The sequence below is a fragment of the Falco punctatus genome (assembly GCF_963210335.1).
Source record: "Falco punctatus genome assembly, chromosome: 1".
In the NCBI taxonomy this organism is placed as follows: Eukaryota; Metazoa; Chordata; class Aves; order Falconiformes; family Falconidae; genus Falco; species Falco punctatus.
Genome location: NC_137580.1, coordinates 108,415,738 through 108,436,755, shown reverse-complemented (window position 1 = coordinate 108,436,755; position 21,018 = coordinate 108,415,738). Strand labels below are relative to the sequence as shown.

The 21,018-nt window shown below is 40.2% G+C and overlaps 1 protein-coding gene across 7 annotated transcripts in view; it reads right to left on the bottom strand.

Moving 5' to 3' along the window:
* The window catches only part of SPECC1 (sperm antigen with calponin homology and coiled-coil domains 1), a 100,484-nt gene that overhangs the window by 62,634 nt on the left and 16,832 nt on the right, over positions 1-21,018 (bottom strand). For 2 of the 7 annotated variants that reach the window (XM_080382689.1, XM_080382690.1), the window contains exons 3-5: positions 16,749-16,968; positions 15,328-15,504; positions 12,429-12,564 (exon numbers count right to left, since the gene is read on the bottom strand). In XM_080382689.1, coding sequence (XP_080238815.1) covers positions 12,429-12,564; positions 15,328-15,474 — 283 coding nt within the window. In that variant the 5' untranslated portion in view covers positions 15,475-15,504; positions 16,749-16,968. Of the gene's footprint in view, positions 1-1,665; positions 6,255-12,428; positions 12,565-15,327; positions 15,505-16,748; positions 16,969-21,018 lie in introns of those variants that run through there. The other 5 variants (XM_080382688.1, XM_080382694.1, XM_080382693.1 and 2 more) reach the window with 4 other exon arrangements.

Here is a 21,018-nt window from a genome sequence, read left to right as displayed (position 1 = left end):
GTTCAATACAAAATGGTCTGGGTTTCAGTCATATTCATACCTTACAAACATTGAGGACATTAAAACAAGGCTTAGTACAGCCTCCACTTAAAAACTGAGAATAATTTTACAACTGTTTAGGTGAAACAGAAGCATAACTCTTTCCCCTTCAATAAAAAAATAAAATAAATTACAGAACAAGAGAAAACAAAGGATGAAAGATTTTCAAAATGCACAGGGGGTCTGCACACTCATTTATCATCCACATTAATAGTAATAAGCTGTTCAAACCCCACCACTGGCCCTGCAAAACCAGTCAGTTTTCTCAAACTCCAATCAGAAGTTAGCAGTGTACCTTCCCGTGCCATTATCCACCTCTCCCTTAGTTTATTATCAGTACTATCTCTCTGCAAATGACAGTAACATCTTTAGTTACAGCCCAATTTCTGTAGCTGGCAGTGGCCAGTGAAACATTGATTTCAGGGGCTGGGGATGTACGCAGATAATGCTTTCCAGCCTAAAGTTTAACTTTCCCTTAGGGCAGCATTTCTTCTGGTGACTGGATACTGGCAGCTTTTGTGTTCTTCATTAGCCTGCTGATTAACGTACTGCTAGAGAGTTCTCCAGGACACCTAACTGCTGTTCCAGCACTCACTGGCAGATCTATTGTGAGAGATCCTAGAGTAGTAATGCAGTGTTCTCTGCCTCTTGCTTTACCTCACAACACTTAGGAGATCAGGTACATATGTATTTGCTTTTAAAACAAACCTACGTACCTAATCCAAAATTACAAAAAAACCCTGCTCAAGCAGTAACAACTTTAACGGAATTTAGTGAATGAAATTCCCATGGTAACAGTAAGAGTGCCAAGAAATACAACTGATTCCAGTTTTCTGTACATTAGAGGGTTCTAAACTCGAACAGAAACTAAGAAATAAACAGCAGAAATCAGTGAGTTTATTCCTTCCCACCCCCCGCGCCCCCTTCAGCATTTGAGAAACAAGCAAAACAGAAAGGCAACCAAAACAGTGCCACAGCACCAGGAACAAATTGCCAGCCTTCCTAGCATCCAGCTTAGACATTTAGCGCAAGCAGAATTAGATATACCTGATACTAGCTTAGTCTTCTATAAAACCTGCTACCGATTAACATGCAAAGCACTACACTTCTGAAAGGACAATGGTGGGAAGACCTTCCACAAAGGCATCATTTTAAATTCTAAGGCCTGGAAAATTTCAGGCCTCAGGCCATGAACAATGGTGAAGGCTAGCACAGCCAAGCTGCAGATCCTGACAAGTTGTATATACATCACTAGATAAGCTTTGTAACTTTTTAGCTGCATCATGCAGACTATGTAAAATAATACGTCAGGCAATAAGGGTCCCTCCCTTGTAGGCATTCCGTTCCAACCAGCAAAGGATTTCTTTCAGTAAAGCTTCCCTAAGGACGGTGCTTGTGATCTCTGCTACGGAGCAGTAATGAACAGCATTTACAAGGCACAAGGTAAACAGCAGTAATTTCTAGCAGGCTCGAAGCCATCAGCATTAGCTGTGACAACAGCCTCTGTTTCCGCTCAGTGGGACACGGCGGTTAAAACCTCCCCACCTCCCCCCCCCCCCCCCCCCCCCGAACAAAACCCCATGCCCTGCAGTAACAGCCCCGGCATTTCGCACGGTCCCTACAGACCTTGGTCGTGCTCCTCCACTCGCCCAGGCTGGTTGCCCATCTTCGGTCACTCCCCCGGCTCTTCCCCGAGCTCCTCTAGGACCCCGGCGCCCCGCTCATGCTCGGTGTCAGAGGCGGACCTGCCTCTATCTGCTTTTAACGTCTACGCTTCGGCCAACTTAAAAAGGGAGAAAGAATCAGCTCCTTCCTAGTTCCTGGCACCAGGAACAGAGCCTGCTGCTCATGCTGAAGCAGCTGTGGCTCTCCCTCCTACCTCATTACAATATTATGCACTGAAGGCCGGCCTGTGCAGCTAATTAGCTGCCTGACTGCTGGAATAAAAGGAGGGGGAGAAAGGGAGGCAGAGAAAGAGCGAGCGAGCTCGCAGAGAAAGGAGGAGTGACTCAACGAGCAGGGTAAGCCACCCAGGGGCAGCCAGCGCAAACTGCAGGCGGTGCAGAGAGAGGCACTGATGGCATCAAGGAGCGCTGAAGCAGGACCCGAGCTCCACCACAGACAGCAACTCAGCTTGGCGACTTGAGCGGAGCTTCAGTGCCCCAAGGCCGCCGCGGCTGCAGAGGGGCGAAGCGCCGGAGAGCTGTTTCTAGGCCGTCCGGCAGTAAACTTCACAACAAAATACTGAAATGCAGCTGGGAAGGATAACGGGCAGAAGGAGCCTCAGTGAAGACAAGCACAGCCAAATGCCTCCAAAGCAAAGCCAAAATTCAAGTTGCCCTCGGTTCACAACACCCAAAGCATGCTTACCATGGAGCAAACACCCTGCCCACAGATCTCAGTACGCTTATGCATCTGGTTAAGGTCAGCTCTTAACTAAGCTGTCACAAGAATTAGGGAACCAAGTTTCAGAAATGCTCAGCATCTTCTGAAAGCTTAACATACTTTAAAGATACTGAGATGGAGATTGAACTCTGAAAACCTTATTGTGACTGTGAGCACAAGCCCCTTTGAAAAGTCCTGTCTATCAGATATGTTCCAATACCCTCTGGGGCTGTTCCTGGGTGAGCTTGAGCATCCCCAGCCCTTCTTAGCCTCAACTGGTGCTGAGAACAGGCAGCACACTGCACGCCCACATTATGAAAGCAACGTACAGGGTACACTGAATACTATTAAAACCTAGGGTGTTTTTTTTTGTTGTTGAAGTAAGGACCTGGTGTTTTATTACTTGTAAAAATTACTACAGCAATTTCCAAAATTCCCCTCATGCTAGCTCCTCACAAGCACTGGAAAAAGCCACCACCAAACCTGATAGCCACTACTACATTTAGAAGCTGCAACCACAAATATGATCTACATACTGTATCTCTATCATCCATACTTTTGACTGTGACTTGTGCAAGAGCAGCTGCATGAGGCAGGCCTATCCACAGAGGCTGACCAACAGCCGACCTTTCAAAAAAAGAAGTCTAGATACCCCTTTGCTAATGGAGTCATGACATACATGGGGAACAACACTGAATGACTTCAGTAATCAGTTTCTATTACATGGATAATTAACAGAATCATTATCTTAAAGTCTTGGTTTCAAGAAGCGGGTTAAAAACACATTCAGAAATAATAAACTAACAGTGTCCTAGGCTCAAAATAGATTAACTTCTGTACGTTTCATTTTCAGTCAAGCTAGTTGTGAATCCATCGTTTCAAATAAAAAAAATATCTGGAGATCATTCAATACAATAGAAACAGAATTTTGCTAATATTTCAATATAACAGGGTGACTTAGTTGTCAGTCTTAAGTTCTTCATTGTTCTTGCTCTGACACTGTATGGTTGAAGCTGTTTTTGTATATCTGTCCATATTTGGATGACATTAAACAACTCCTGTCTACTTCTATCTTATGACATGCCAAGTGTAAAACACTTTAATGAATGAACTATATATGTTCTGTAAAAAAAGGTCATTGAGAGTACATTCTTTGTCTAAAAGTCATTTTACAATCTCTTAAACCTTGTATCTTATTAGGATAGGTACTCAGCTTGCCCTTTTCAAAGGTACAGACACAAAAGTCCTCCAACTGCTGTTGAAACATATTTCCAAGACGAAGAGGTTTTCTTCTATTATAGACTAAAGAGTGACTCCTGCTTTTCTTCAAAAGGATTCAGCAGAAGGATTGGGTTAGCCCAGATAATCTTTTGGATTGGTAAATCCTAACACTGAGCATTTATTATTACAATGCCTGCTTTCTATTTCTGTAACACAAAAAGTTATATAGTGTAACAGGGTCCCAGGACTCCAGGCTTGCACCCATACTGTAATTACAGGATGTAATCACTGAGTCAGAGCAAACCCCTGAAATGCCAACACTGTAGAAGAGTCATGACTAGAAGGAACTAATCTGTTATTTTTGACAGTGGCATGAAACATAAGTCAGAACATTCTAACATCATGATAGGGAGAGTGATGTCAGGAGAAAGACATCTAGCCCAAGTCCACAGTGAAAGGTCAGGGATGAATTTTAAAAATACAGTTATATCCTGAGCTGAAGTCATAAAAGATTACTGCTTATGGAGCTTGCAGCTCAAACTGAGGAAAAAGAAAGAGGAATAATGGCAAGCATGATTTCTAGCATGGTGACTAGTAACAGATTATGACAGATGCATGGCTAAACCTTTAGGGAACTATTTATTATTTGAATATTTTACATTATTTTCCCTTCCTCCTCAATAATAGATACAAAAATGAATGAATGAACAATTTCATATCTATACAGCATATTAGCTGGTTTCTTCCTAGGCATGAAGCTTGACTCATTCCTTTGCACTATTCACTGCCAATAAAACCCCCCAAACACCTGTTTTCTGTATAGTGAAAATGGGAGTTTATTACTCAAGGTGACATACATAATTCTTTTAACTCGCTAGTCAAATGGCAGGACTCACTTGCCAGGCATAACCTTTCCTCACATCCTACTCTTAGAACACAGCAAGTTAATTAGCATAACTGCTGTTCAAATTGTAATCCATGTCAAAAGAAAAAGCATGAAGCCGCCACAGAATGATGTCAAATTTGCAGTGGCCAGATAGCTGACAGTCTCTTCAGAAGGCTAAGGTCTCAAGAAGTTACAGATGCTGAGCAGGACTTCCAGAGGCTGGACCTTCCATCCAAGACTGAACTAAATTGAATGGGCCCTAAGAGTAGACCACTGACTATCAATACCAGTGTTCACACTATTATGTTCTACTTCTTCCATTAATGCTAAATATTTTACAGGCACTGAGTACATATGTAGCGGAGAAAAGAAACCTAGAGATGTGTCTATCACGTACAGCAGTGGACTTCAAAGGATTAGGAATATAATATCTACATTGGAACCCAGAGCAAATGTATTTTTAACTATGCTAAAACGAATTTTTTTGGTTGTGATGATACTGGGTGAGGTCATAGTTAAGTTCATGGCACAGAACTCCAGCCATCGAGGAACCCATCTGAGATGTAGCTGTCAATCCCTCCCTCTTACTTTACAGTATTACAATCTAATGTAAGCCAAAAGCTGCTGAAAAAAAACAGTGGGGAAAAAAAATAACACAAGGAATGCCAAGCCCTCTCCTGATATGCATAGTTGTCAGACCAGGCCAGCTTCGCGTTCCTTTCTTCCGCTCCCTCCCATTCTTTAAGTGCAAACACAATGGCACTCTGCCAAGGCATTCTGGCTGTGATACATTTAGGCCTAAAGAATTTGTGCTGAGGATCATTTCTCTTCAAACCAGTTGAAGGAAAGCTGATAATTAACCTAGGCCTGGTAGTCAACACAACCTTGTGTTGACTTTTCCGAACAACTTCACTAAGGAAGCCTGAAAAGAAATGAAAACAAATTGAGAGATCATAGATTTGTACTATTCCTGGACCATCCAGGCATGCTCCCCTTTCTGTTTAGGTATCCCTAGCAAGGCTTTTGTGATCATCACAGTTTGCTTACAGCTGTAATGGATCTTCCCTATACGTGTTGGCTTGAGCCAATTAACTGTCAACGATTTAATGAGTCAAGTCATTACAGACTTCAAGATTTAGCATTTCGGTATCTCTACCGCACACTGAATCCTCTTAACTGGCTCAGGTCCCAGGGTGGTAAACATGTGCCAATGAAGTCATTCTCAGGGGAATATACAACAGAGAAAAGGGTCTCTATTTCAAAGATCATTTTAACCAGAAGTTGCATGCAAAATCTTATAAAAGAGATTGTAAATTGTGCAGTAGATTAGGACAGTAAAAACTGAAAAAGGTACATGCTGCAATGTTGTCAGCAGAAGTTAATTCTTACTTGTTTAATAATGCCACATAACTGCAGACAGCCTCCAAATGCCTCTCAAAAAACTGTTCTCCTTAACAGGATCAGCTATCAGAAATCCCAACAGTCACTAAAATGCATTGCTCTCACTCCATTCCTGGTTATGGAAAAAGCTTCATACAATACAGCCAACAACAGAACAAAAGAATAATTATGGGAGTCAACCTCTATATGTTACCTTCAGAACATCCACGGACAGCTATCTCTAGTTTAAGGCATCACGGGACTGAGATCTTGAGCCAACAGATATCAGACTTGAACGGTAAGACCACTGCCATTATTTCATTAAGGAACTAGTGAGCGCCTTCTGCCCTACTGGAATAAGTGACTTTTCTGACTAAAATATCCTACCAGAGTGTAACATATTTATCAAAGGGGAAAAAGAATCCTAGAGAACAGTCCTGTGAAGCAGCGCCCACTCCAAGCCATTCTGAGATGGAGAACTATCCCTGGGTTACAGAAAGAAAAAGCAAAGATTAGAACAACATGAAAATTTAACATGGCAAACAACATACAGGAACTTTTTCAGCAAAGGCATCAAAAGTAAATATACACATTTGGGTATATGCAAGCTATCACAAGGGAAAAAATAATTGTAAGAAGAAATAAGAAACTTCACAAGTAGCTGCCATAAACTAAATCTGGAATGCCAAATTTGATCTACCTCAATTCATGAGCTGTCCCCTTCAGAAGTTAGTGAGTGAAAACTTCTAAAATGGTGCTGAAACTGACTGCTTGATACCTGGGGAAATCACAGATAGAGGGAATAGTTTGCTACATAATGCCAGAGAAGTTAAGGTTCAGATTCACATCTGCACCAGTATGTTACAAACAATCATGTAGCTATTTACAGATGTGCATCGATGTCAATATGCATATCCAGCTACGCGTAGAACCATGGATGTAAATGTAGACATACACTCCCACATTGTTTTGCATGTTAAATTCCTGCAGAACTTCTTGCCTATTTGAATGACATCTTGACAAAGCAATTTTTTTTGAGTCTTCCTTTCTGTTTTGTATCAGTTCTGGAGCTAGAATCTCTTTTCCTTGATAAGAAAGAATTAATTATGCAAGAGATGTCTTGTACCTGGAAAGGGTAGCAAAGCACAACTACCTTTCCAGATGAAGTTTTAAAGCGTATTTATTGCTCCTGGGAAACCCCAGATAAGATCAGCCATTTGGTTTCCAGTGAAGTCTTGTGGAACAGAATGTACCAATCTCATTAGTGTCTCTCACACTTGTCTCCATCTTTCACAAGAAAAATGAGACAGTAACGAGTCTGAATGCAAAGTGCAGCAACCTTTCTGCAAACCTATAGTGGTCCTTTGACGTGACAGATCACAAAAAGCAGGCCCTGTCAAAAACTGATGTATGGGAGAGTAAAAGGACCCCAAGGTCAGAGAGCTGTCCTTCAAAAGAAATCACTTTCCTTTTTCCTATTCTAATTGGGGTGCATTAGCATCTTATGAAGAACTAAACTGACAATTAGGTTTTTTCCAATGATTTTTTTTAAGAAAGCTTTTATTAAAAAAAAAAAACAACCACACCAAAACCCAACAAAACCCCAACAACTTTCCTTGAATTTTCTGACCATGTAGAGAAGGCTTATGGTCTGGAGTAGCTGCACAATAACCTAAACTGTTACCCCACATCAGAAAGTGACAAACACTTGCCAAGCACAGAAGTCAGCAGAACGATAAATTTCATACAGTCCATATATTATTGTCAAACAGGAATCTTGAAATGACAAGTCTATAAAATGTGCAGGAAGCTCTGAAATCTGTAGTCTGCCCACATTTTCAATTTTGATGGGAGGGAAGCATACCTAATGACTGATCTGATGTAATACCATATACCAGTCTCCTGTCTAAAATCAGCCACAGTTGAACTTGTTCAAGTTTCACAAGTGACACTCATACTTTCCCAGCACTAACACCAACACTGGTAGTGGTCAGTTGGCCTTATTTAAAGCCTCTCCTTTCTCAATATCATATCAACACAAAAAGCCACAAGCAACTGTTTTAGAGGGAAATAAAGATTTTTCTTTCCACATAAACTACATGGCAAAACAGTGATGGACAAATGGACTTATGGTATGTGCTCTACTAGAACTGGGAAGGAACTGCAGATATATAGGTATCATATTTAGTCATTGGGACGTTAAATCTGACAACCGGGAATGGATCAGAGTGACAACTCACAGAAAAACCCATCAAAACAGAGACCCTCCTTACTGAAGCTGAACATTGCTCAAACCAAACTGTTCCACAACAGAATATAATCTTCAGGTCCTTCTATAGCCTTCACTGATTATGCCAAATTTCTTTGTATTACTGGCTTATTACAACAGCATGCTTTCTACAGCTTCATTTCTGATGCTGGCAATGTTCCATGCTGGGATTAGTAGCTTTTGTCCAGGTCACCCACAGAGTTCAGAGCCTTGATGCTAGATGCCTAAGAGATAATTGAAACCCTCTGTATCTTTTGAGTTTACCTCTATACTTCTCCTGTACTGGCACTGTCTCCAACTACTGACGTTAATCAGCTCAGCAGGCACACACAGAAAGCAACACACTTTTGTTGCTTTGGCTGAAAAGGTGTGCAAATTATTGATTTTCCCATTTGATGCATAAAAATAAACGGCCATTTCTGATGGAATATGGGATGACGCAGTAGGCCATCCCTCGCATTCCTGCTGGCATCTTGGCTTCTCCTAGCCTCCAGAGATTTAACACGTCCCACTATCACTGCAAGAAGGTACAGCACCCATCTTCTAACATGGTTTGAGCTTTACAGAGATCCTAAGCTTGTCCGTAAAATACCCAGAATTTCTATAAAAATTAAAGTAAGGTGATTATAGCATTGTTATTGGCAGTTTCCTACTGTTTCTGAGGCAAATTCAATAGGTCTATATAGATTTAGACTTTACTTTGGAATAAAGAAATAAGCTGATGAAGCAGCCTGACAAAACAAAGTACAGCTACGTGTTACTTACGTTTCCAGGATAACTGATACTTCACAGTGGAGCTGGCAGAGCTCGATATAAAAATCAATATATTTCTGAGAAATGGGGCTGCCTGAAGTATTCTGAATGCTTTTGGATTATGTGCTCACAGCCCAGCACAGTCACACACCCTGCTGTAACTCTTTTCTGATGTCCAGCATACAATTTGTTGGGGTTTTTTTTGTTCTTGTCAAACCTGACAGTGCTGCTGGCACTGAAATAACATCAAGGAAGCACATGAACATGATTAAACTAGACAGCCTTAAGGGAAATTTTCAGAAAGCACTTGAATTGGGAGTTTGTAGGGAACAAGTGACAGAACTGAGAGCAAGGGTTTGGAATGACTTCTAGGATTGAACAAGTAATTTCACCCATCTAAACCTCAATTTTTCCATTTGCATACCAGTATTATCATGTGGTGCTCTCCCTGAGAAATATATGATCACATAAGAAGCTTTGCAATTCTCTGTGAAATTGCATTATTTAGGGTTATCTGGCTTGCAAACCTTGAAGGATCAGAATCTGAAAAAAATCACTGATTTCCCATAAGCCTGAATCTTAAGAAGAGAGTCCTAGTTTCTCATGAAGATATAAATTCCTCTATTTAAATATTTTAAAATAACTTATTTACTATATGTCTTCATAGACTGGATGGCTTTACAAGGGCATGTATTAAAATAAACATTTTTCAGAATTAGTGACCTCTTCCCTCCTGTTTGCAATTTTTTCAGCTCTTTTTCATCTACTGAAACATTAAAATCAGCGCAAGTGCTCTGTAAGTTTGGTTTTAACATAAAACCAAATTGCTACTTCAGGACAGTATATGGAAAGACTGTGGATAAGGAAGTTGAACCCAAGACATTTATTTCTCCTTGCATGTAATGTCCCATTACTTGGGATTTCAAAACTGCCAAGCAGTTACAAAGCCAAACATCACAGCACAGAACTTCCAGCCAGAATCCATCTCCAGTTCCATTTGCTCAACTCCACTTGCCAAGAATGGATACACGAGATTGGCCTCATCTCCCTTTAAGTTGCTTATAATTTACCGTGTTACCTTCCAACAAGGCAGACAGGGTTAGTTATGTCAGCAAAAAGCTAGAATAAGTAACTTAAACTCCACCAAGGGCAGCATACAAACAAGCCTATCTAAACAGGCAATCTTTATGTCCATTATTTATTATCTGCAGCATTTGGAACATATGCTGTTGCTCAAGGTCATCACACAAGTGTCGGACAGTCACACCCAAAGAAGAAAGAACCCTAAGCTTTTTTGTTTCCATACCTTTCTTTTCATTTCTCTTACACAATGCTGTAATACCAACTGAGTAGCACCAGACTGTAGCTGGAACTGATATACTATCACTTCAGTAAAATAATCAAATTGCTCACTTGAATAACAAAGAAAGCCCAATCTAAAAAGTATAAACAAGGAGGGGAAAGCCTGTTGTTGAGACATGAAAGAAAAATGCAGAATTGATGAAGGCAATCAAAGAAGCCAAAGAATGTGGTTTCAGGACAAAATTTCAAGATTTACACGTTGGCTATGTACACAAACATCTGCATTTCCTAGCTACAGGAATGTCCTTACTTGGATTAGCTCCACAGTCAGCATTGCACTGTAGCCTTGATCACAATCTGATACTACTTTGGATGCCATTTCAATAAAATATAGCAGCTGAAAGTGTTCTCTCATTTTCTGCTTATGTTCCCAGGAACATGTTGTGCCCTCTGTCATATCTGATTTTTAATTTTCCTCTTAGCAACAATATACAATATTATGTCTATTGGTACTTTTCTTGTGTGACAATCTAAAAGTAACATTCAGCTTTGTAACCTTGCTCACTAATATCTAGCACTTTTCAGTGGCCACAATAGCGACACATTCTCACAACACAGCTAGATTTTCAAGCACCACTGTGAAAATTAAGATATGTAAGACACAAGTCTTCTTGTATACATACCTGTAATAGCCACCATAAGACCTGGGACAGTTCTCTCTAGGTCAAAAGGAATTTTAGAGGAGTAAAACACATATTCTTAGTATTCACACTATATACATAGCTCCACACTTTGACTCTTTTCACTTAGTACTAGTATTCCTATTAATACTTCTACAAATGCTAATAAAAAGCAACATATGAGGTCAGATCTAACTATGTAATTTAAACTGGCAAAACAAATCTCAAATGTAACTTGGCCTCCCATAAACCATTTTAGCCTTTGTATTTAAGGTAGTCATCATCATAGATCTTATTCCTCCTCCAATCCCAGTTATTATACGTGCATGCAGAAGGGGGCTCTCTATTCCAGTGCTAGTATTTTTGTATCTGGCATATGTATTCCATTCTGGACTCCCTGCAGTGCCGTTTCCTTGGCTGCATTCCCGGGATCTTGTGCTGCATCATCCATACAGGTTTTCTTCTCCCTGTGTTACTCCTCCCAAGTATCGCTTGCCAGCATCATGCCTCTTTATTGGCTGGTGAATCTCAAATGCCTTTGGATATGACTAGTCACTATTAAATTTGAGGGTTTACACACCAATTAGCCACAGAACAGGATCTGTCCTTGGGTTACGGTGAAGCATTTATGCTGTTACAAGATGCATCATTTTCTTTCAAGGGTGGGAGGAAGTACATAAAGAATTTAAATTATTTATTTTTTTAATTTTTCAGTAATCCCTTTCTGGTTAGTAACATTTTTCATTACACTGCCAAACCCTGCAGAGGCTGTGACAAATAGGGAGGTCATGGTCAAATTTAATAAGATCTCACATTCCCTTGGAAATGCCACCAGGGAGCAGACAAAAGCAAGCATTTGCTGAGCTCCTGGGGGAAAGCAGAGCGTTTGCACAGAAGCCCTTGGTATGCAGATGGTGTTGCTGCCTTTAGAAACAGGCTTAGATTTGCAACCAACGGGAACAAGCTGATGGGGCTAACACAAGAGGGGAGAGAGCATGCCACGCTGTAGCTTAGGAGCACAAGCTATACGTGAAGATGCTAGGGCTGGCTCTTCGTTCTGCGTCTCTGCGGCGCCCCAGGAGCTGCAGGGTAACCGCTCTGCTCACCCGGTAGGAGAGGGGAGGATGCTGTTGATAACGCTATGAAAACTTAAAGCAGAAAGCTTTCACGCTAACTGTAAGCTCTGCGGGACAGCGGGCTGCGCACCTCCGCCGCTGGGGCAGCGCGGGCCGCCGGCGCCACCGCGTGGCCGCTCGGGGCCGGCCCACCCCGCAGGGTCCCCCGCAGAGTCCCCCTTCGCACTCCTGGCTGGGGGGTGTAGGATGCAGCGAAAGGCCAGTCTGCAAGGCACTGTACGTCTCCTCCTACAGGCTGAAGATTATAGCAGGTCAGTTACAGCTGTGCTACCAGGGGTGGCAAGGAAATGTCAGCTAGTATCTCGGTAAATAAACCAAGCGACGCTCAGAGCACATTTCAGATTGAGTAGGCTGTCTTCCAGAATCTTTGTATCTACCTGTGCTGGGCTTCAGTCGACTCTCTGCAAGCTCAGAAATGGCTCCTGTTGTAATAGTCTTCTTCAGTCTAGAGACTCCAGAAGCTGCTGTCACCCCCGGTTTTGTAAGCATGTCATCGCTGCTTGCCCTCTTCAGCTGCAATAGAGATGGTGAGCAACCAGAAGATTAAGACCTTGAATATTCCCATCAAGTAGTCCAAAATGTAAGGTTCCTGGGAGAAAAGGAACATTGCCATAAAGTAACCCAATGGGAATATTGGTTTGATAACCCCATTAAATAATGTATTAATTTTTGTATTTGTTTCACATTCTAGATTTTGGTGGGTTAATAGATAATACTGTTTCAACAGTGAAGAATGAAAATGGGAAAGACCATTCGAATAAGCAAATAATTCAAAGGCAGGGAGAAAATAGTTTACAGGAGCAGACTACTGGCAACTCAAAACTTCTCAGATCTTGCTCTGAACAGCTTCATCGTATTTCCTCACCAGTTTACATTTAGTCAGGCATTTGGACCTGTACAGATACGTGCCAGTTGCAGAACCTAACACACTGAGTAGGTCAAAGCAGCAAATAACTGGCCCTTTACCTATCTACCAGAAAAAGATCCTAAAAGGATCTGCTGGTTCTTGTGTCTCCACTCAGGACCATGCAGTTTTGCCCCAATGGTGACCTTAGAATCTCAGGCTGCCACAATAAAACGCAAGCGCGGCCAGTGCAAGATCTAACGCAATTATCAATTGGAAATCCCTCATCTTAAACATGGTATGATTTCAGCTATTTTACCTTCCTTGTTTATTGAAAAGCAACGAGTAAAGATGGCCAATGATCTCATGACGGGACCTAATGCTATTTGTTTCACTAGGGACTGTAGGACTCAGCAGAAGAGAAATGGAAAAGTCTGTTCACAAGAAAGCATTTTGTTCATGTGACCACCAAGGAAATCATTCTCAGCAAAAAGCGCATTGGTTTTCAGAATAGCTAAGCTGCAGAGTTCTAAAGATTAACACTGGTATGTTTCATAAGCTTGGAAGAAGGTAAGCTGTTAGCTTTACAGGGTATTTTACAGTATATTTTTTTTTTTTTAAATATTAGTAGATCTAACTACAATTTACTTAGCTTTATTGTATGTGAGAAAGGAAGGGTCCATTGTTATGTGATCTTTTTTGGGAGGGAGATTTTTGGTACAGCAAATTACTCTAAACACGTGCTCAAGAAATCCATGCAATACAAGCACAATGAACTTAGGATTCAAGGAGAAACACTAACATTATGTTGCTTTAACAAGCAGAAGTAGCAATTTATCTCAGAACTTTGGTCAGATGCTTTCCCAGTTGTGTGCCTCTAACAGCCTATGCACCTCTAATAACAGCCTCTAATTTCAGGAAAAATACTTTAAACATTTTAAGAGACCAATGTTCTGAAAAGTCTCCCTAAAGCAGTATTTTTTCTATCCTTTTGAGTTTGCGGACACAAACTTTTTCACAAATCAAAACCCACTTCCTTTGAAGTTGTCCAGTGATACCCAGGAGGGGGCCATGAACCACAGGCTGAAAACCACTGCTCTCAGGTTAAAAGAGATAACACAGGCAGTACTCTATTTAGTGGTTCCCAAATGTAAAATATTTAAGCAAAATGAAGTCTCTCAACTCCAATTCTTTCTCCCTTTCATCTCCTCCTCTGACGAAGTCTGTGGTTTCCTGGATCCTGCAAGCACATAAGTTTCAATAGCTGAAGTGTTGATCTGCTCCAGGATACCAAACAGCTAACGTTTTGCCTTCTGGCAGAGGTTTTGTCAGCTCACTCTTAGAAGCAGAACAGAACAATCTGACTTTCTGACCTTTAGAGACTTCTTCAGTCTCTCTAAAGTAATTTCTTCAATGTGCCCTCTTTACACTATCAACTACAGTGCCTTTTTCTACCCCATTTCTTTAAGGAAACCACTTTGATAATCTTGGATTTGCAAATTATGAACAACTGGAAGGTATCTGCTGTAATTAGAAAGAAAACCCTCTACATTTCACACAATACACAAATTAATTGTATCAGATTTCCTGATTAGCCTCTTTGGTAGCATTCCTTCAGAGATGCTTGCCTCAGCCATACAGTGCATACTCCAATGATGAACATAACCTGCCTGGAGCATTAGACTGAAATATCTTATAGATAACGATGCTCAAATCTTCTAGGAGTTTTAGATCTCCTCTGGATTAAAATGCTGTACCATGTTATGTATTGTTTACTGAACTTTACTATTGGAAACAGTTACAAACAGGAAGCCCATGGTCTATTTTTCAGCACTGGTATCTTGGTCTGTATGTGGACGACAAAGTTATTTTTGTTTGCTGGCTGCAAGGGTACAGATGCAACAGCATTTTCAGGTATATTACTCCATTTTCTTAAAAACACTACTTCAACAGAAGTTTCTGTTATTTTTGAAAAATAAATATAGAAAGATAGGATTCATAAAATGTGTTTGTTCCACAGCAAGTAATATTTTATTATTATATTTTGCCTTGAAGGAAGACAGGCACAGATTTTTAGGAATTCTGGAGATCCATTAATAGATCTCTTCCAATTTCTTTAGATGTGTAACAATCAGTTGAACCAAGAATTTGCCATTTACTTTTCTCCATCTTAAAGTTAAGGCAATTCCCTCACACAAAGTGTAATAGAACCCCCTCATACTTGTACAGATGCAGTGTCTCCACCATCACATGCAAAGCATTTTCAGAAGTGTGCATCAGTCTAAAATACAACACAATTATAATACCTCTATGCTTAATACGGTGGTCAAGCCCACTCCCAAGTCTCAGGGTGCAGTGATGTTCCAGGACTAAACCAAAATTTTAATGTGGAACAAGGCTACAATGCTTGCACGGTCCCTACTGGTTAGTACCTTGCTGAGCCGAGATTCAAAGGCAAGTGAAGTTGAGGACTTGGATGTCTTCATTCCTGTTGAGGTGGTGGAAAGCGATTTTCCTCTGTCAACACCATGACTCCCTTGTTTTGCCACTGCAGTCCAAGGCCTGGCAGTACTCTTCATTTTATTCTCAAATAACACAGTCTACAGATCCTAAAAAAAAAAAAAATATATAGTTTTTTTATATATATATGTATACACACAAAAATATATAAACTGTCTTTGCATTATCTGAAAAAGAGTAACAGAGATATCTGACATCAGTTTAAAGGGCTGAAAAGGCCATGCTAAACTTTATTCCCTCTTATACACATCAAAACTCAGCCTAGAGAATCCTTCAGAGCAGGCTGCAGCCACTTGTATTTTTCATACTAACTGGGAACAAGAAACACCATAAAGGAACACTGACTTGGTTGGACTGTGTAAGTCAGAGATCTCTATCAACCACAACACAATACCTGCGAATGCTGAAGCACACTGAAAGAGTAACTGAGAACACCCAAGTCCACAGCAATTCAAGACAACCTAAGGGTAAAACCAAAACTACTTCTCTTACTGTTAATCCAGCAGCTTCAACTGAAACAATACTCACTGTTAAAAAGTCACATGAGAAGCAAGTTTCCTCAGTTGTATGGAAAATATGATATCTTTAACTTATCAACGGCTGCTTCTCTAGAAGACTCTGACGTTACCACAGTGATAAAGATGTTTCACAACACCAAGATTTACAAAATACAGTAAAAAAAAAAAAAAAATCAACTTCCTTGCAAACAAAAATCCAGATCCACTAATTCTCAGAGATAAGCTTATGCAAGAGAGAAATCCTGCCAGGAATTCCTTTTTCTGGATATAGCTGAACAGATTTAATCTGCTAACAAGAACAACTAGTCTGTTTCTCTCTGTAGACAGCTGCCAATTAAACAGCTAGCGCAACTCCTGTAGATCTAAAGCCATAAATTTTCACCAGCCATTGCCCAATTCAAACCAGAAGAATAAAATAATTAGTTGAATTTTTTTTTTGAAGTCTCACCAGTCTGCTGAGTTGGGGGGGAGGGGAGATTGCCTGATATACCCTCCTGTCCCTACTTCAGTACAAGCAACAGTTTTCTTCTGCAGTTTCATTTTCTAAAATAGACAGTCTTGTGCATGCAGAGGCTACTTGTTACTTGTCTGTTAAACAGGGAACCAAAAGATCTACAAAGGTCAGCCTCATGCCCCAGCTAGGGGAACACACTCACAGTAAGCATTCACTGTTTATCACTCAGGAGTCCAGCTGGACAGCAACCCTTTGACAGAGAAGCCAAAACAATTTATCCCTGACCGAGCAGAAGGGTTTAGGTCACATTTTACATCTCATAATTTTCACATTCACAAATAAGAACACTCACTGAACTCACAGGAAACAAATCTGTTTGGGGCCAAGTCGTATTCGACACTGACAGCACCTTCCAGGTGCCACGATGGTCTATTTAAGGAGTGTTTTGCTGCACAGTGGCAGAAGGGAATGTCAAGTGCTCTGCTGCTGTCTTACAGAGAACAAAGCTAGCAAGTGACATTTCCTCTACTTATCCTTGGTGCCTCTTGCAGGGAGGGCTGTCTGCTTTTTCCTGTCAGCTCCTAAATAAAGAAATAAAGAAGCTGTAGTTATTATTATTACTAAGTATAGTCATTACTCCATTAAAATTCTTAACACATGCAGCGTGAAGCCATCAACTGATCTCGTTAGAGGAGAACGAGTAGTCTGTTAATGATTATGCTGATCACTTGGCTCCTTTTTTTAAAGCACGGACATATGTAAGCTATATAACAATAGATAATAATGGTTAGCATTCCCACAGTTCATTATGTACCTTAGCAAGCTCTAGTGCTTTACATTATTTAAAAGACTATCTTTTAACAGGTATACCATTCACTGTATTTATACGGGTGAACAAGCAACTACTTAACTAGCTTCCTGATTAGATCTCCAAATTATGCAGATTTTGGTTTTTGCAGATCCAGCGGTTTGCACATGCATTTTGCTTTATTATACTCTCTGGATTCTTCATAGCTGTATCTCATACTTTCCTGCCTTAAGCTGTACAGATGCTTTGTTGATATCCAAAAGAATTTAATTTTGAGTCATCTGTGGCATTCTAAAGTTGCAGTGGAGCGATATGCTCATTAGACCATGATGTTAGAAGTAAAAGGAAGAGGTACTTAAACCCGCCCCCCCCCCCCCCCCAAACCACAACTCCAGAAATCCAGCCAGTAGCCTGAGGCAATCTGGCTTTTTTCATATAATGATAGCTGAATTATGTGCCATGTGGATTTAATATTTTGCTATGCCAAGCAGACAAAATTAAAATTGAGAAGAGTATATTTGGAATTATTAGTGATTATTAGTTTTCCATGTGTTTCTATGGGAATCAGCATTTGTAAGAGATGGAGGTAAGACTTCACATGTATTTGGCTAACCTGAATCTGCCTTGCAGATAAAGATTTCAATCTCTGAAGTGGAATCCCAATACTTTCTACAAGCCTCATACATACTTCAAAGAACCAAGTCCAGTTGCACACATCTAAAGCTGTTTTCATTCCCAGGTAGGTGACACACATTTGAGTTGTCAGACGTACTGCTTCAGGAGAAATACTAAATAAAACTACTTCCCCCCAAAAAGGAGGGGGGGGGGGGGGGGTGGGGTGGGGTGGGGGGAAATCCTATTGCTCTTTGATGGATTTCCTGCTCTCATTCTCAGTCAACATCAGCTTTTCCTCTCCTCTAAATTCAATCTATTGCACTACAGGAAAAAAAAAACCCAAAAACAACAAAAGAAGCTTCATGGAAGTTGTGGGCAGTTGGAACAATGGGAAACCCAGAAGTTCAGTATTATGAAATGGCTCATGGACTGAGGTATGGAGATGGCAGCGAACTCTCAACCAAAACACTAAGTTAGATACCTAGAATGGTTTCAGCCAGTTAGCATTCAAGAAACCCAATATTAGCGAAGACGTTTCTCTAATCCTGGAGTATAAACAGTACATACAGGGACAGATTTAACAGATCGTATTAAAATCATCATATACAGCTTTTATCTACTTATCTTAAACACTTTTTTTACAGATTAACAATTAAAAGTTAACAAGGTTTATAAATCTGGAAAGACAAAAAAAGCGCATTTCTGAAGACTCTCGAATAGAGACACTTGAATTTAGCCTTCTATTCCAAACCTTACACTAGACAGCAGCTTGTCAGAACAGTGCAATGACATAGTAGGCAACCTCTGCTTCCTCAGGTGATTTTCAGGGCAAGGTTGGTAACAGTAGCTGGCAGAAACCATCCTTTTAGGCCAGCATAAATTACTTCAAAAGCAGCCAAACATTATCATAATCCTTGAATGAGCGCTTGGGAATGGGGTCACCATTAAATTATCACAGCTGAACAGATCTTGGAAGACCGTCCCTCTCACAAGTCAGGACAAAGGCAGTATATATATATATATATATATATATATATATACACATTCATACTTTAACTGCTATAACAGGATTTTGTTCAACACCCTTTTGCACACAACTTTCCAAGCTTTGTGTATCTGCCTTTCTGCATCTGTGAAACTGACACTGGGAAACAACTCAGTGGCTTTTGAATATATTGATTGAAGTTTACTATACTTGAACTACACATCAGCATTTCATTCCAAAAGGACATCAGAGAGATTATGACTTGACCCCTAGGCTACCCATACAGAGATCTGAAAAAGCAGCAGCTTTCCACAAGAGATGCAACCAAACTGCTTTTGCAAATACAGTGACAAAAATAACTAGTTGTATGCCCGTTACGTCTCAATACGTTTCAGATGAACATTTTACATGCTTCTGCTCACTTTCCTGCAAGATTACTCTCTCCAAGCAACACCTGGAGCTCTATGATTTTATTTTTCATTTCCTCACATTTTACAGGGAACTTTCCTTAGGAAGCAAACAGAATGGCATCACTCAGATTCAAAGTCTGTCTGTCTTTGGCATCAGCCAGAGCAGATCACTAGTGGGCCACAATTAATCCCTGCAGTATGCCCTGCTTGGAGCTGTACTCTGAAAATATGTAGAAACTGAAGATAAGTAGCTCCATGTTGAAATAAATGAGAGTTCATGCCAACATGTTTCTTCAAAGCAGCAAAATCAGTTCTACTACCAGTCACTTCTAAAATGCAGGGGTTTGGGTGGGTTTTCCTGTTTTGTTTTTAAAATCTTTTGCACTCAAAAGTGCTGGGGTTTAAATAACCCTATCTGAAACAGGTGCTGCAAATGAGATAATCAGAGGGTTTACAAAAAATGTAAAGCTGGTCCTGAAAGCGCTTTTTTTCTCAGTAATCCTCAGAATTCCCTGTAGGCAGTTGTCTTTAAAAATTCAGGCCATACTATATAGTTCATCCTCTCTCACTTGTGTTTTTAAAGGGTATTTGGAAAATTGTGATGTGGACTATTTTGACAGTTGGCAGGAGTTTCACAGTGGAAAGACAGTCCATTGCACTTGAAACTTTACTGGGTTTATTAGAGATTGAGAACCTAGACATTTTTTTATTAGTCCATATGCATTCATTAATAAAAGTCTTTAGAACCAGCCTAGAATTATTCCCATTTTACAGCCAGAAAAATTGGATTAAGAATTTATCCTAACTCTCACAGGCAGTCAGCATCAGCAGAAACAGCACCAGGTCTCTTGGATATTAAGGCTTGGCTATCCATCAAAGGAGTAATTCACTAGTTCTGGATAACAAACTTCTAGGAAACACGTTCTGCTGAATATTAAAGGCTATTTTTCTCTGAGTAGCTAAAAAGAGTAGATAGTTTGAGTAATGACAAGCAATACTATTTCAGTCAAGAATTGTAGCAGTTACACTATTAAGTAAAAAAAAATTATTAGCATATCTGCAGAAATGAAGTTACATAGGAAAATCCCTCTTGGGAGAGGCTAGATATACAAATTATCTGGCCCCCATGTACTTCACACAATTTAGGTTTTGGTGCTCATATCTGTGTGTAATGCTACTTGCTCAACAGGACAGTCAAATTAAAGCAGAGTCATTGAAAGTGCTTTGGGAACATGAATGAAATAAAGAATTACGATAACTCATTACTAGATCTGGAGAGCAATGCACCAGATGGCAGGTTCATTGAGACCTGTGAATGCCCAGCATTTCTAAAAATGGGGTCAGAAGTACCAGCTTTGCAGGTAGAGGACTCAGAGGACAGAAGTCTGTGACCTTGGTGGGTTAAAACCCACAGTTCCCAATGCCATTTTCCTGCAGTTTGGTTACTTTTCATTACCTCAAAAGGTCAGACTATTCCAGAACTTATTACACGTTCTTATGAAATCATGAAATCAAAGCACAATTTTCTCCTGGTTCTTTTTTTTTTTTCTTTTTGCATGCAAAACGTGCATCATGCTTATGCTGTTTTCCTTCTAACCTAATCAATCTCTGCTATTTTCAGACAAACTATCAACTGGAACATAGAAATATCTAACAAGTTCAGTAAACTGTAAAGCATTTTCTAGTGGTGTGTAGGAAGCTATATGGCAGGACAGCCAGCTCGGTTAAAATAGAATTCTTTTCTGCCTTTCACATCAATTCACTTTAAACAATTTTTAGGCTTGACAGATGCTTCCATATGACTCATCTTGAT